This window comes from Macrotis lagotis, chromosome 7, assembly GCF_037893015.1.
Source record: "Macrotis lagotis isolate mMagLag1 chromosome 7, bilby.v1.9.chrom.fasta, whole genome shotgun sequence".
NCBI lineage: Eukaryota > Metazoa > Chordata > Mammalia > Peramelemorphia > Peramelidae > Macrotis > Macrotis lagotis.
Genome location: NC_133664.1, coordinates 53016371 through 53032376, shown reverse-complemented (window position 1 = coordinate 53032376; position 16006 = coordinate 53016371). Strand labels below are relative to the sequence as shown.

At 33.2% G+C, this 16006-nt stretch overlaps 2 protein-coding genes across 5 annotated transcripts in view; one reads left to right on the top strand and one right to left on the bottom strand.

The window, feature by feature from the left end:
- RUNDC3B (RUN domain containing 3B) overlaps positions 1-16006 on the top strand; it is a 120385-nt gene that overhangs the window by 41056 nt on the left and 63323 nt on the right. For 2 of the 4 annotated variants that reach the window (XM_074192899.1, XM_074192898.1), the window contains exons 3-5: positions 4349-4399; positions 10726-10859; positions 15001-15086. In XM_074192899.1, the coding sequence (XP_074049000.1) occupies positions 4349-4399; positions 10726-10859; positions 15001-15086 (271 nt within the window). The remainder of the gene's footprint in view (positions 1-4348; positions 4400-10725; positions 10860-15000; positions 15087-16006) is intronic. The other 2 variants (XM_074192897.1, XM_074192896.1) reach the window with 1 other exon arrangement.
- Positions 1-16006, bottom strand: part of ABCB1 (ATP binding cassette subfamily B member 1) — a 199455-nt gene that overhangs the window by 181691 nt on the left and 1758 nt on the right. The window lies entirely within an intron of this gene.

Genomic DNA, 16006 nt, shown 5'->3' with positions numbered 1-16006 from the left:
GGCCACCAGTTTCCCAAATTCCCAAATTCCCAATTTTATTTATATATTATCAACTTAGTTCAAGACCCTTTACTTGTAGACTTAAAACCTCATCCAGCTAGACCTGGAAGGGACCTCAGAAAATTTGAGCCCAACTGCCATTTTCTGGATGGGGAAACTGAAGTTCTTGAACTTCGATGAAGGGTCATACAAGTATTGTTAGCTTGTTATGGGTATCAGATTTCCCAATGAGAAAAACTGAATTATCAAAAGCTATTTTACAGAGACTTGAAAGTTAAAATCTATTAAATTTGACTCGGTTAAGTGATTCCTTGTAAAGTATACTGGCCTTAGAGTCAGGAAGATCTGAATTCAAATACAGTCTTAGACACTTGCTAGGTCTGTGATCCTGAACAAGTTGCTTACCCTTTCTGTGCCTCAGTTTCCCCATCTGCTGTCTCCCAGATGAGATAATATTTAAATATTATCTAGCTTGGGCAAGTCACTTAACCCTGATTTCTCTCATCTAGGGCAATCTCCAGTTCTCTTGATTCATATCTGGCCACTGAATCCAAATGAGTCTGGAGTAGAAAGTGAGGCTGGTGACTTAGCATAGCGTATCCCCTCACTCAAATTCAATTTACATGTTTGTCATGGCATCACCTTCATGTTGTCATGGTCTTATTCAAGAATGAAGACAAACATCAGCACCAGCAGTCATTAAAATATTTTATAAATTCTAGTCATTATAATTGCTTATTATTCAATGACATATATTATTTTCCTGATATAATCTATTCACAGTGATTAAAAATTGGTTTATGAGTGTTTATATATGTGTATGTATATTTGGACACTGTATATATATATATAGACATATAAATATGTCTCTGTATATATGTATATGTATATATGAGATAGAGAGAGATAAATATATAGATATATAAATATATCTATATATGTATTTGTCTTATATATCTTTTTGTCTATATCTTTGAAAATAACCATGTTTTCCAAGTTTTGAAAGTAGTTGGGAGCACAGAATTCCTCTTGGAGCAGTTGCAAGTAGACAAAAGATTTTATATTTACTTTTCAAATAAGTGTTTTGTTTGGTGGTAATTTTCCTATTTCAAATCAACATACAAGAAAACCTTGTTGGGCGTTCTTAAACTTTAAAGGTTTGAATCTTAAAATCTGACCTCCAATCCTTTCTCTACTACTTAACTCTTAGGTCACTTTTCATCACTGATTGCCATGTTCCTTATCTGGAAAATGAGAGAGTTAGACCTTATGACATCTAAGGTTCTTTTAACAGTAGATTTATGATGCTACTCTGTTTCTTCCTCTATCAAAGGACTTTCTAAAGCTCTTTGTGACTTAATGCATCCAGGATGCTGATACATTTTTGAGGATTTGTTTTCCTCTCATACCTAATTTGCATATGAAATTTGAAAACATATTTGTTACAGTTTAGAGTAAACATATTTCACTGAATGTTCCTTTTTCCAAGATGTGACAATTTGTTATAATGACCTTTAGAGATGAAAATATAAACATTTCATATATATATGTATATATATATATATTTATATATAGCAGGATTTCTGCCCTTGTTTATAAGAATGTAATTCTGTCTGCCTTTAACTACCAGTTAGCTAGAAGGCAGCTGGGTGGCATTCTAGCTAGAGTGCTAGACTTGAAGTCAGGAAGGATCTTTCTGAGTTCAAATCTGACTTCAGGAAATTGGGCAAATCCCTTAATCCTGTTTGCCACAGTTTCTGTAAAATGTAAAATGAGCTAGAGAAGGAAATAGAAAGCCCCCCAGTATCTTTGCCAAGAAAATTCCAAATGTGATCATGAAGCATCAGACACAACTGAGAAACAACACATAATTGGTCATTTAAACTATCAGTAATCTGTGTTGTTTCTATCCTACTTAAAAAGCAAAGTTATCAAAATGTAAAAGTTAAACTGAAATATTGCACAGAAACTTTAAAGAGACACAACTAAAGAGGGGATCACTCACCCAGTGATGTTTTTATCTCCTTAAAATCTAAAAAGTTATATAGTGTGAAAATCAAATGGAATCATTCTCTCCTTAATCAATTTTAGTTTTTTCCATTATAAAAGGATCCTACCATACAACAAGAGCCCTCTGGAGTTCTTTCTAGTAGAAGCTCCCTTAGTGCATTCAGGAGCTACAGTAGTTATTTGAGATGTTCAGAAGCATCTCAAACTCAGATCACATAAAGGGAATACATTGTCTAAGACAGGTAACCTGAAGCCCATCAACAACAAATAGTTCAGGATCATCCATCTTCATTATCATTTTCAGCCAAATTATTGATGGGGAAGGGGATGAATTGTTGAAGCAATGGAATACATCAGTTGGTGCCCCTGGGCAAGTCACTTAACCTCTTGCATCTCAGGTTCCTCCTATATAAAAAAGAAGAGTTTGAAGATTTCGAAGATCCCTATCAACTCTACCTCTACAATTCCTTGTCATGAGTACATAGTAGGAAATAAAACCAGGGTTAGCATTCAGAATGGCAAAGAACACTCACTTTCATAAATTAAGATTACCTTTACCCTGCAATTATTGAGGTTTGTTCTTTGTGGAAAGTCCAATATTTTGCCTTCATTAAAGCTTTTAGTAGCTAAGCAACTGCCTTTTATTCACTCAACACACTCAATAGCAATGTCAATAGTCAAGATCAATACATTCTTCTTCAAAGGAGACATGTAAACAAAGTAATACTTCTTGAATATGGAAGCTTAGTGGCTCAATGGATAGAGTGCTGAGTCTGGAATCAGGAAGACCTGAGTTAAATATGACCTCAGACACTTACTAGCTATGTGATACCAGGCAAGTCACTTAACCTGTTTGCCTTAATCCCTGGAGAAAGAAATGACAAATCACTCCAGTGTCTTTACCAAGAAAATTCCTGGACAGTATGATCCACAGGGTCCTCATAAAGAGGCAGATGCAACTGAAAAAGCAACTTCATGATTCTGCTATTTTGTTTTCTGTGTTGCAGCCTCCAAGTGATAATGTCTTAGTATGTATTCAACCCTAAGGTACTGAGTCTGAGGTCTTTTCTACTTCCTCCTACCCCCTCCCATTTTAATGTCCTTTTCTTTTTTTTAAAAAAAGTAATAATTATATAGAAAATATATTTTTCTTTGCTGATTCCAAAAACTGAACAAGGATTTTGGGAATTGTATCCCAAGTACTTGTATCATAGATATTTTTAAATCTTTAATATTTATTTATATTTCTTTAATATTTTCAAGGATAAGCTTAGCATTTCCACCTTGGGTGGGGTAGGAGAGATTAGTATAATATCTAGGTTTTTAGTTATAGGGTTTTTTTTTTTACAATTTAGTAAATGGTTGATGATGTAACAGCTAGACAACTAAAACAATAGCTACTTTCTTTTCACCATCTTCTTCTGAGGTTACATATGTTGGCATATATATCCTCTGTACCAATGGAAGAAGGAAAAAAGAATATGGAAATATTTGCCACAAATGTCACCAACTTTAGAGTTATACCTGTCCTGTTATCTTATGTTTCTGACATATAGTAGTGATTTTCTGGATAAGAAAGTACCTTTCTGAGAAAGGCAAACACTTAGGTGCAGTTATGATATCTTACCATGAAAGGAAATTTGTTTTTGTATGTTACAAATTTGATGCTAAAGTTAAAGATTCACCAAGCCCTACCAAGGAGGGTTGTGTGATTTGCTTGATACTAACTCAAGGGTAATATAGACTTTAGATCTAGAGTGATGCTCTTATCTTAAGCCTGGAGTCCCCAAATAGCTTAATACTTAGCAAACAAAAAAAGGAAATACAAGTTCTAATTCATCTGTCTCTTCACTTTAAAATCCACATTGTAAAATTTCAACTTCCTGAAATTAAACATTTTGTAATATTGATATTGCTCTGCTATCAATAACATGGTTTCTTTTTCTACTTTGACTGAAAACAATCTTTGTAGTCAGTAAGCTGAACTCTCAGGTATAAGACCTCAAGCTACAACTTGTAGTTATTTTCTGGTCAACTAACAAAAGATGGAAAATTAAAAGGAAAGATATTGCAGTTCTTCATCTTTATGGTCTCTAGACATGTTATATTTCTAACTGGAACAGGCTGGTTCTGTAGTATAGCTTATTTATATCATTAGGTTGTTGCATGTATAAATACACTGTGGTTATTAGGTAAGAATGATATTTATTACTTTAAAACAGACTGTGTGTAAACATCCTATTTAGATTACTCAAATTTGGAATTTTGAACTGGTTTGCAGGTCTCTTAAATTTGTGTGTTTCTTGTGTTTTTTTGTTGTTGTTTTTATTTTTTAAAGAGATTTCCCAAAGTTGCAGATGGCTGGCTCACCTCCAAATAACTCTTCAAGGTACTCTATGCTGGTGATATCTCCCGCCACTGAGCTGCTCGGGAGCATGGAATTGACTTACTGGGGAGGGCTGTATCAGTTAAGTGACCTTTTTTAGTACATTGCATGGGTTTGCAAAGCTCTCATTTTTTTCTACCCTAAAGGGTAGAAAAAATGTTATGTTAATTAAAAAAAATCAAGTTATATTGTAAACCCACACAATATAATAAATCATTAACTCTTACTACATTCTTTTCCACACTGAAGCCCTATATCTCTGGTGGGTAGCATGGTGCCTAAATGAATTTTAAATTATTTTATTAATCATATATAAAGCAATTTCCATATTCTGAATTTTCTTCCATTTTTGTTATTTATTTGTAATAACAGCTTTAGATAGGTTAGTCTAGTTTTGGGAGGTGTTTAAATTAATTTGTGCCTGTACTTTAAAGAACTTGATGTTCAGAGAAATTAGGTCAAATTCCCACTCTGGCTCAGAGCAAATCCATAATCTATACTCAGGAATCTCTTTAGCTATACTTGAATTAATGGGCAGATCATATTCCTTGATCACCACAGTCTACAGACTATGGATTAGTAATGTCACAACCTGTATAGTCCAAGTCAAGATGTCAAGGAGTAACAGCCCAACAGCCCTCTAAAGGAATCTGATCTACAACAAAACTCACACTTAAAATAAATACCTTCACATGACCTATGAGGCAGTAAGGGAGACCTGAGTCCTGGTCATTTCAATGACATATACTACCTGAATAGCCATGAGTGAATCACAGAAAGGAGAATCTAATAATGATAATGTCACTTTGCTTTTGTGTTTGAAATATTGAGGAAGGGGGGTAAGCAGTCATAGCTTTACTGGGGATGAGCATATAGCACTGATCACATAGCTACTTGTTCTTTTGCGTTTGTGGGTCTTAGAATAACATCAGATGAAACCTCAGGCCATTTATTAAGTGTGATAATTATATTTAATAGATGGTATAAATTACTTCACAGTAGATAAATACCTATCTTATTTAGAAAGACAGACCCAATAATAGAATCTCCATTTCTTGAATTCTTATCAGACGGCTGTATGTTCAAAAATATCACATATAGATTAACACCTTCCCTTAACTACTGGATTTCAAATTCTTCAGATTCAGGTTGGTTAAGGAGTGAGTAGTGTCAATGGAAGGCACAAGAGAATTTGTTATAATTAAAAACTGTCCTACTGTTTGGTCATGCTATATTTTTTTTTGGAAGGGAAATCCAAAACACTTCTAATATTTTGATAGGCTAGTGAATTTTAAAAATAAAATATTCATTTCATTCAAATTTATTGATTGCTCTTATACTTTTTTCCTTACCTCAGATGTCACCAAGTTTTATCTTATATTCAAGCTAGATGTCAGTTTCAAAATTTACCTTATATATTATTTAAATCATTGGAAGAAGGCAAGCTCTTTGTTTAGTTTATTGAACCTTTGGAAGAAGTTTAAAATTTAGAAGCACACAAATTTTATTAAGACAAATACAGAAGGAATTCTAGATGCTTCCTATCAGGTTTTTTTGGAGGGGGGTCTATTTTGAGTAAAAGACAGCATGTATCATTCAGATAATCCTCATAATGCAAAGAAAATCATCATATTCAAAGGTGTTGGTATAGCTGAGGAAATCTGCAATCAGGCATTCTTTTCATTCAGACTTTATAAATAACAAGTAGCATTTTCTAAATTTTATCTGGTAAAGTTTGCTAGTTTTGCAAACTATGGAAAAAAAGGCATAGAAATTAAATATATTTGGCTTGAATAATTATCTTTTCAAACTTCTTAATTCCTTTTAGTCTTATTTCCTTTGTAGTAGTTCCCACTATACTGAAATTTATGATTTTACATCTTAATAATCAGTGTTTACTTGACTAAGACTGTGAATATTACATTGGTTATTTGGATGTGATAGTAATTTATTTGGTTCAGTTTTTTCAGTCAGTTTTCACAGCCCCATGAATAATGACATAGAAATACTATTTTAACAAGCTATTATGAATCAATTATGAATAATTTAGGCTTATCAAAGTCTGCTGTGTTTGAACAGATATGACCTTAGGATAAAAGAAACTTATTTGTCTTTATTCTCTGAACAGTATTACTTAGGTCTTTCTCACTTAAAGGATTTAATTTCCAGTTGTGGTTTTACCTACAAAACTTGATGAATATAAGCCGTAATCAAGAATGATGAGAATAAATATATTAAAAATCAGTTTTCCCATTAAAATGATTAATTTGTTTAATTAGGAGTGATTTAAAATATCAAATTAGCTTTGGTTAAGTTTTCTGAAGAGAAATTTAGGAGTGATCCTGATTCTCAAACAAAAGATGAGACTTTTCTATTCTCAAAAAGAATCCTACTCTCTAATAGAAGCTTAGAATGAATTTGAAAACTGAATTCCCCCAAAGGATTAAACTTAGAATGTGAAGCAGTTTCTGCATATGGTACTGTCTCAAGATCTTAAAACCTTACTAATGTTCAGAATATATTATCAGAATAACCTTAACCTTTTAAAGAGAAAACAGTTTTATTTTCCTATTGTTGCTTATTTATGAAGAGAAGTTCACCTTAAATGTTATGTTTCCTGATACTAGCCAAGTATTGTATAACAACAGAATCTAACTTGGTCAGAACATTTTTATGATGTGAATGTTATTAAGAAGGACAGAATAGGGATATGATTTGAATCAGGTATAAATGCATATGCAACTAATAAAAATAACAAAATTATTTATTAGGGCAGCTAGGTGGCATAGTGGATAGAGCACCGGCCCTGGAGTCAGGAGTACCTGAGTTCAAATCAGATCTCAGACACTTAATAATTGCCTTTGTGACCTTGGGCAAGTCTTAACCCCATTGCCTTAAATAAAAAAATTATTTAGTGATGGTGTTTTGCAATAACCTTGGAGATATAGAACCACATCAGAAAACTTTTCCCCAGCACTTTTGAAGTCATTATTCTAAAACAACATCAATCTAGTCAGACACAGTAGATAAAGAAACATATTGGTCAAAGATGTTAAAAGACATTTAGTGCCATATAGGAATTTTAGGAATTTACATGTTCAGTGAATTTATTCTCTAAAGTGGGCTGGACTTGAAGTGGTGGGGGAAAAAATGGCCATTCATTTTTACTTCCTCATGAAGGTTTGGGGCACTATCTTCTTTTCTAAACAAAACAAAATAAAACACAATGCAACAAAACAGCCAGAGAGAGAGTACATGAGTTGAAAAAAAGATCCTCTATCTTCCTGGTCATTCCTTATCAAAGGGATGTTTCCTGGAAGAAAGATATCAGAATCCTATTGTTGACAGCATCTAAGACTTCAGCAACATCTTCTGTCAGGGATAATTAGAATTTCCCCAAAATAGAATTTTCCCCCAAATTGAAAGTTCTAATTTTTAACATGTTGATGTGTCTTTGATGAATTCTTTTTCCTATGGAAAAACCAGTACTTTAGCAATAATCCTTCTCTGATTAATTGAATGGTTGTTTAGTTAATTAATGCTTTTTGAAGGGATAATTCAATAATCATCCCTCTGACTTTACATTTAATCTTACTGAGTGAAGGTTATAAATTAAAACCAATTTTTTTTGCTTAATAGTTAATATATTATACACAGAAGGATGTCTGTGAATTATTGATGTACCATGTAATCAAATACCTATTCTCATTTAATATTTTTAGCTTTTTTCTAAAATAGAGCACTTGTATTAGATCTTGAAAGGATATATTTAAGTATAATTCTAAAGTTTATATATAGTTTGATAAGTGGATGAAAATATTTTAAAGGTACCTTTTTCTTTCATGACCTTGGAAGCTATATTGATATTGTTCCTTTAATGTGTCTGATTTTTCCACTTTATCATTTAGAAGGAATAAATTGTCTGTATCAATAGAAAGTTATTGAGATAGGAAAGCAGATCAAACTCCATTCTTGACTCTTTGAGGTTAACTCTTTAACTCAGGTAGACATGGTCACTTTATTCTTCACTGTGTTTGCAGAATGATGGTTTGGAGAATGGCTGTGAGGAATGCCTTATAAAATAATTATTAAGCAGTTTGTAAGAAGTTAGATATACTCTCATGTCTCTATTGGGTTTCTCTGTTACAAATGTAACTTGTAAATGTTGCTTGTTCATTTGATGTATGGTAGACTTAGTCCTCTGATTTCTCCAGGATCATGCCTCTAGCTGTCCAGGAAATAGATCTGCATCAGAGATATGGACCTCATATGTGTGTGTACTCCCCATGGTTTGGGACTGCTTCCCCTGTTATATCTTCCTCTCTCCTCAACTGATTTTCTTGTTGGGGGTTGAGGAATGCTCTAATTGATCCTTCCTCAGATTTCTTCCCCTAGTTGTTAGGTGCTACCTCATGAAGGAATGAGGTTTCCTTCTTTGTTATTATAGCTATCCTTTGCATAAGAACCCATGGATTTATTAGAGGTAATAGGAGAGGAAAAATAGCTGGAGCTGGAATCAGATAGGATTGATTGGGCAGTAAGGCTTAAACAATATTCCTGAAAGTTTTCCTGCACCTCCACAGAAATAATAAGACAAAACTTCTTCCATATTTTCCCTCCATCCTTTGAAACAGAAAGGATTGTTTTTATTTATATAGTATACTAAAAATGAAAATCTATGTTTATAAATGCATATCAAATAATATGAGTGTTTATACTTTTTATATTATTACTACAACAAATTGATTCAGGAAATAACTTAATAGAAAAATCTTCTATAGTAATTCTGTAGCATTAACATTTTTTTTCTCTAAGAGAAAAAGAAAGATGTGATTGATTTATATTCATGGATAACCACTTTAGGGACCGGCTGAATCTTTTTGAGAAACAAAAAGTTACTCAAGTATCAAACAAGGTGTTTGTAGACACTGGCATGTTTTTTGCTTTCTTTTTGGTTAATATGGGTTAATCCTAATATAACTTGCTACAGAATCAAATACTTTGAAAAAGTTTCTAGTTTTCATATATGTGAAAACCTTTTGCCTTTTATCTTTCTTCACATTTAAGTTTACCTATACAATTTATGCAAATTTCCCCATCTGCAACATAATTTTTTTTTATTTGTCCTTGAACAGTAACTAAAACTGACCTGTTGCTATTGTTAAGATGGTTTCCACATCATTGATTGCTGACAGTTAACTCTTGCAGTTTGCTGAACAGCAACCTGCATTTTGCAAGGGTAAGGTAAGCATTAGAGAAAGAACTAAAAATATAAACCTAAGAAGTCTAAAAATATGTAAGTATATAAGCAAACAGTATTCTTCTCATTCCAGGCCTTTATCTGCCTCACATGGAAACAGTTAGTATTATAGAAATGAAAGGAGCAGGGTCTCAGATGATTATAACTCCACAACCTGGAAAAAATAACAATGTGTAGTAGTTTCCATTTCACCTTGCCCCATCTCATCTAAACAAGCAGATGATTTATCAAGTCATAAAGCACTATAAACAAATAAATGTGGTGGGCTTGGAGACTTGGCTCATATGCTTGTTGGCAATGTGACATTGACCAAGTTAACATGCCTTTCTTCATGGGATTACTCTTTGCACTACCCACCTAATGGAATTACTGAGAAGACAACTTTTCATAGATCTTAAACTAGTAATGACACATGAGTGGTTGTTTGAATTAAGATAGCTCTCTCAAAACCTTTAAATACCCCAAAAGTAAGAATTATGGGTAACTGAAAATGTAAGTTTCTAGGGAGAAGAGAGAAATGTAGATAGAGAATTGAGTAGGAAGGTTACTTAATTAGAATAAAGTAAAGGAACTAGACAAAAATCCTTATTTCAAAACAGTTTACAAAAGACTTTAGTTCTGAATTATATTCATAGAAGGAAACTGGCTTGTTTTTAATCTTTATTTTATATCTGGATAAACTAAAATTGAGAAATTTTGACTGGTTAGAGCATAACTTAAGCCATAATGATATCATGTCTCTGAATCAGTAAATAATCCATTAGACTATTAAAAATCGGAATTTTTGAGCTCAAGTAATCTAGATTTTGAGCTCAAGGAAAAAAATAATTCAGAGCTCAAAACAATCTAATTCAATTTATTTGATATGAGGAAACTGAGGCACAGAAAATTTCAATGGCTTGCCCCAAGGTCATTGGCAAAACCAGATCTCCTGACTCTGTCTACTGCTTCTTCCAACTCATTTCTCTTCAGCTTATGGAATTTAGGAATTCAGGCATCTTGAACTTTCCAATCTAGTTTTTATTTTACCTTTCCTCCTCTTCCCCATCTTGATATTTGTCTCTTGAAGGTCAAGTAACCTGGTTTGGTTATGAAAGTCCTCGTAGCTTCTGGGACTATATAAGAGTGGCCTGCCGCAAAGTTTCACAGAACTGTATCTGCAGCATTGAGAATATGGAAAATGTCAGCTCTTCAAGAGCCAAGGTAAGGAAGAGAATAATAGCCCAAGTCTAAGTGTTTTATACATACATACATACATACATACATGCATGCATATGTATATGTATGTACAGTATGTAAGTTACAGTGATATGTAGAATATAGAAGCAACAATTTTATTCTCAGAAAGAAATACCTATCCAGATTGCAGTTTGTTTTGGTTTTAGAGTTGTACTAATTTAAGGCAATTAGTGCAATACAGAATGGACTTTTACTACCATTTTCCCCCAAGTTCTGATTTCTTCTTGTTGTTGCTTAAAGATGTTTTCATCTCCATTGTCTTGGTTCAATTCAGTTAAATTGACAATTAAACAAAACTTTGAAATTCATTCTTTGCTTTACAAGAGCCTATTCTCATCAGATTACATTGACTAAACCACATATTAGTCAAATATAGTAATACCAATAAGTAAACTTATGTCTAAAAAAAAAATTTCCCCCTAAATCCATTTTGTTTTTCTTGATAAATTTATATTTGGTAAAAACAAGTTGGGTCCCAATTTAAAATGTTACCCAATAGCGATAGCATCATTCAATATTTAAATGTAGCTGTAGGATTTAATTAAAGATATAATTCATTATTTTTAATTTGTTCATTAAAATTGATCTTGTGGAATATGCTTTTTGGTGAAGTTGATATTTATATTTTCAGTCTCCTTGTGTACATCAGAGTTATAAATGAACTTCAAAAACATTAATTTTCTATTAGAGTCTGTTTCAAACCCACAGTGATGATCTAAACAGTTAAATATGCTTACTTTAGTATTTTTCAAGTATTGGGTCCCCTGGAAGCATGTAAAGTCCTGAAGGGTACAGATTTTCTTTTTCATTCTTAGCATCTAGCTCAATGCTTTGCAAATAGAAGGTATTTAGTTTTTACTAAATTGAATTACTGGGAGTAATATTTAAAATGATCCATTCAGAATACCATCCAATATATTGACATCAGATTTCCTTAGTCAATAAATAAATACTTATTAAATATTTACAACTACTAGGCATTGGTCATGTGCTGGGGATTCAAACATACAAATGAAATAGCCCTGCCCTTGTGCCCCTAACACTTAATACAGCATCTGGCACATAATCAATGCTTGGTGATTTGTTGCCCTCTCGGAGATCGCAAGATTAGCAGGAGGGACAACTTGTACATAAATAAGTTAGGAGAGGACATTTGAACAGAACTTTGAAGGGAATTATATATTCTAAAAGGTAGAAGGCATGAGAATACTTTCTAGGTATTAGCAGAAGTCTTGAGTGAAACCCCAGAGACTAAAGATTAAAATATGTGAAAAAATAGCAAAAAGGCCTGTTTGCACAGACTATATACTTGGTGAAAGGTACTCATATATAATAAGATTTGGTTGGAGCAAATTTGTGCAGAACTTTGAAAGCCAAACAGGAGTTTTTAATTTGATCCTAAAGGTAATAGGGAGTTACTGGAGTTTATTGAGCAGGGAAGTATTACAAAAAAGTTCAAAATTAATCATACAGCCAATTTTCTCATTGTGGGAAATATGTAACCACCAAGAAAATTCAAGGATCTCTACACTAAAAGATGTCTGAGTGAAAAAGAAACTGTTATCCTTGAAACATCAAAAGAAAATGAGGAGGGTCCCTGAACGTTAGATTGATGTCTATGGATGAATCTGGCAGGTTAGAGGGCATGGGCAAGAATTACACAAGATGGATAGGGTTGAATGACTTGGGCTCTATATGAATGGAGGAACACCCAAATTGATGATATTGTAGATTCAATTGAATATTGTGATATCAGTTGTTAACATTCAGATTAAATTGTCTGATTCTGGGACTTCATTCTATCAATATATGTCCCTTGGCTTAGATAATCAGATAGTGCGTATCCTAGAAACTTTGGGCTAACAACCAGTAAGACAGACCATGACAGGTAAGTTTGGGGGAGGGGGCCATTACTAGTGATCTGGTGCCGGTTCCAAGATAGGATCACAAATTTACCCCCAGTTAGAGATTATCTAATTCAACCCCTTCATTTATCTAAAAGTATGAGGTAACCCTCTCTTAAACAAGGTGCCTTTAGCTTCACTAATAAAACCCATTTCTTGCTATGTCTGCCCTAGTCAAATGTTTCTGATCTCCTTGCCTGAAGGCAAATGGCAGAAAAAGTTATGGAGAACAGTTCTGTTTACACAACCCATTGATGCTTTTCAGTCTGAAATTGAATTTTGATCCTTTAACAACTGAAATAACCTCCTAGACTTCCTACTTTCCCAAGGTCCCTTAACCGACTTGTTCATTCACAGAGTTGATTGAACTTTTCTGCTCCCTCCCATTACCTCCCCCCCTCCAACTAGGCCACTCCTTATTGCTTTCTGGAAAAAAAAAATATAATCTCTTTTATTGGTAGCCAATTCCTGCTCCCCCACCCACCCAGAGTAGCATCTGCATCCTACCCTTTTTCAGCATTCTAGCTCTCTTCTCCTTGACAGATAGTATCAGACAAATTTGACTGTGATCTCCTCCCTAACCTCATCATTCCTTCTTTTTTCTCTATGTCCTTCTTGCTTAGAATGGACTTATTCCCCATCTCTACCTCTTGAAATTCTTTTCTTCCTCCAGGGTCTAGTTCAGCTGCAAGAAATAATCATTCCTTTTCTGGATATTTATTCCCTCTTAGTTTTACCTCTCCAGTGGATGAATCTTATTCTAATTTTTGAAAATATTTGAATAAATGTTCATTCTCCTACTAGAGTGTCACCTTTTAAGTTTAGAGTTTAAAAAAAAGAAAAAATCCTTTGTAGTGATAGCAACATGGTCTAGATGTAGTGGAAGCTTGATAAATTTGTGCATTTTATTGAATTGGTTTCAGATGAGTATGGAAGAGAAAATGTGGATAAGCCAAAAGGAAAATGATGGTGCTGTGACATGGACATGTAGAAATTCAGAACCTGGACATACTTGGACAGACTGGGTTTTAGTATGGTTTTAAAATTATAGAAGCATACATATTAAAGTTAAAAGTTAGCTAGAGTATCCTTAGTTCCCTTATCTGTCAAGTGAGGGAGGAGGATTAGAAGACCTAAGGTCTCTTCTATATTTAGATCTATAAAATCATATAGGCTCTTAATTTTGCAAATAATAAAGTCCAGTTAGGTAAAGTACCTTGTCTAAGGTCACATAGCAAATGACAAACCTAGGATTTGAAACCAAGTATTCCAAATCCAACTCACATACACATTATGTTGCCTCTTGTCATCCTAATTAAGTTGCAAAGTCCCTTACCATGCTCCAAATGATTTTCATTCTTCTGCACCTCTTTCTTATAAAAGGTGCTGGATCTTTTTGATGGTAGAAATAAGTATAAATCTCATCAATAGATTCCTTATATCTTGTACTCCTCATCCCCTTAATCTCACTTTAAAAAAAAGAGTAAGGAAAGAAAAACTAGGTAGTATTATTTTATTTGTTAGTTTCATAGCTTTTCCCTGGCTCATTTGTTTCCCACCATAACAACAGTGTAGTGACTTTTTGTTGGAAATCTAGTTAGGAATTTCCCTTGTGTGTTTCCTAGGATCTCTGGGAAAATGGTGATCACAATCATAACACTGTTTTGAGAAACCAGAGCTGCTATCCAATTCAGCTTTCTCATCTTACAAATTAAAGCAAAATAAAACAAAACAACCCTGAGGACATAAAGTGATTACCCAAGTTATAGCAGAATTTGACAGTTTAAAATTAAGCCTTTAGACTAAATCAGAAATTTTCTTTCTATTATGTAACTCTGATTCTCAGAGAGAAAGTAATTATTGGAGAATATGCCTTCAGAGAAAGCAGGATACAGGTAAATAACTCCTATATATATATTTAAATATTTTTATCTGATTCAATAAAGAAGCATTAAAGCATCTGGCTAAAAATTATTTAAAATTTAGTTCCAAATACATTGTAAATGGCAGGTTGCTTAAGTATCTATTTATGATGTCCCTAAAATCTTGATGCAGTTTTGAACTTTAACTATACTAGAATGTTTGGGACAGCCAGTATATCATTCTATTTGCTTTTTTGAAAACTTGATACACAGATGACTTTTTTTTTTGCTTCATTGCTGTTATTATTAAATATTGATTTTGTTTCTTCCTTCTTTTAGGGAAGAGCCTGGATCAGAGTAGCACTCATGGAAAAACATTTATCCGAATATATCTCCACAGCACTGAGAGACTTCAAAACAACCAGGTTTAAAAGCCCTCTTTTTAAATCATTTTTGATATATTTTATAGGTATCACATAAAGACTTAGCTTTAGGAATGAATTTCAGAATTTTATTTGGTTTCTGCTATCCCAGACTATTTTATTCTCCCTGTTTTCAATAGGCTCTTTCCTCTGCTCTCAGGAGAATGTGATCTCCTTGGGATAGACATATTTCTGTCTCTAAATATTTTCTGAGACTGTATCTTCTACTTGGAATGTTCTCCCTCTGGGTTCATCAAAATCATTATTTTTATTCAAATTGTTATTCATGAAGTTTGCCCTGATCAGTTTCCAGAGGGGTATAGGAAATTCCCTCTGTGTGTTCGGTTCTCATCTTTTCTTTTACACCACTTCTCATCTCTCTGCTTCTCCCCAGTGTTGATGCATCTTTTGTAAAAATTGTAATTAATTTACTTATTTTAATTCTTATGCAGTTATTTCCTTCAAATGTTCTTCTACATCACTGTTGTCTCCTGTAAACTTGCAGAAGTCAGTGACTTTAATGAAAATAGTACAAAGGTTTTATATACATGGAACACATATATGTGTGTATGTGTATACACATATATATACATATATATATATATACATATATATATGATATTTCTGATGTGGTTGGTCTTTTGTGTACCTGTTATTCTTTTTAAGGACTGATACACTGAATTGTGTGTTAAATACTGAGAAAATGAGAAAATTTGTTTTTCCTCCCTTCTGATAGAAGAGGACAACACAAGAAAGTAGTTATTCATCAAGAATACAAAATAGGAATTATAAAATAAAGAAAAACCCTATTGCTACCTTAAGTGGGATAACCCTTCCCTTAGTTACTGTACTGATGATGGCATTTATTATCAATATACTGAGATGCAGGCATTAATAAGAAAATGGCAGCATGAAGAGATGGA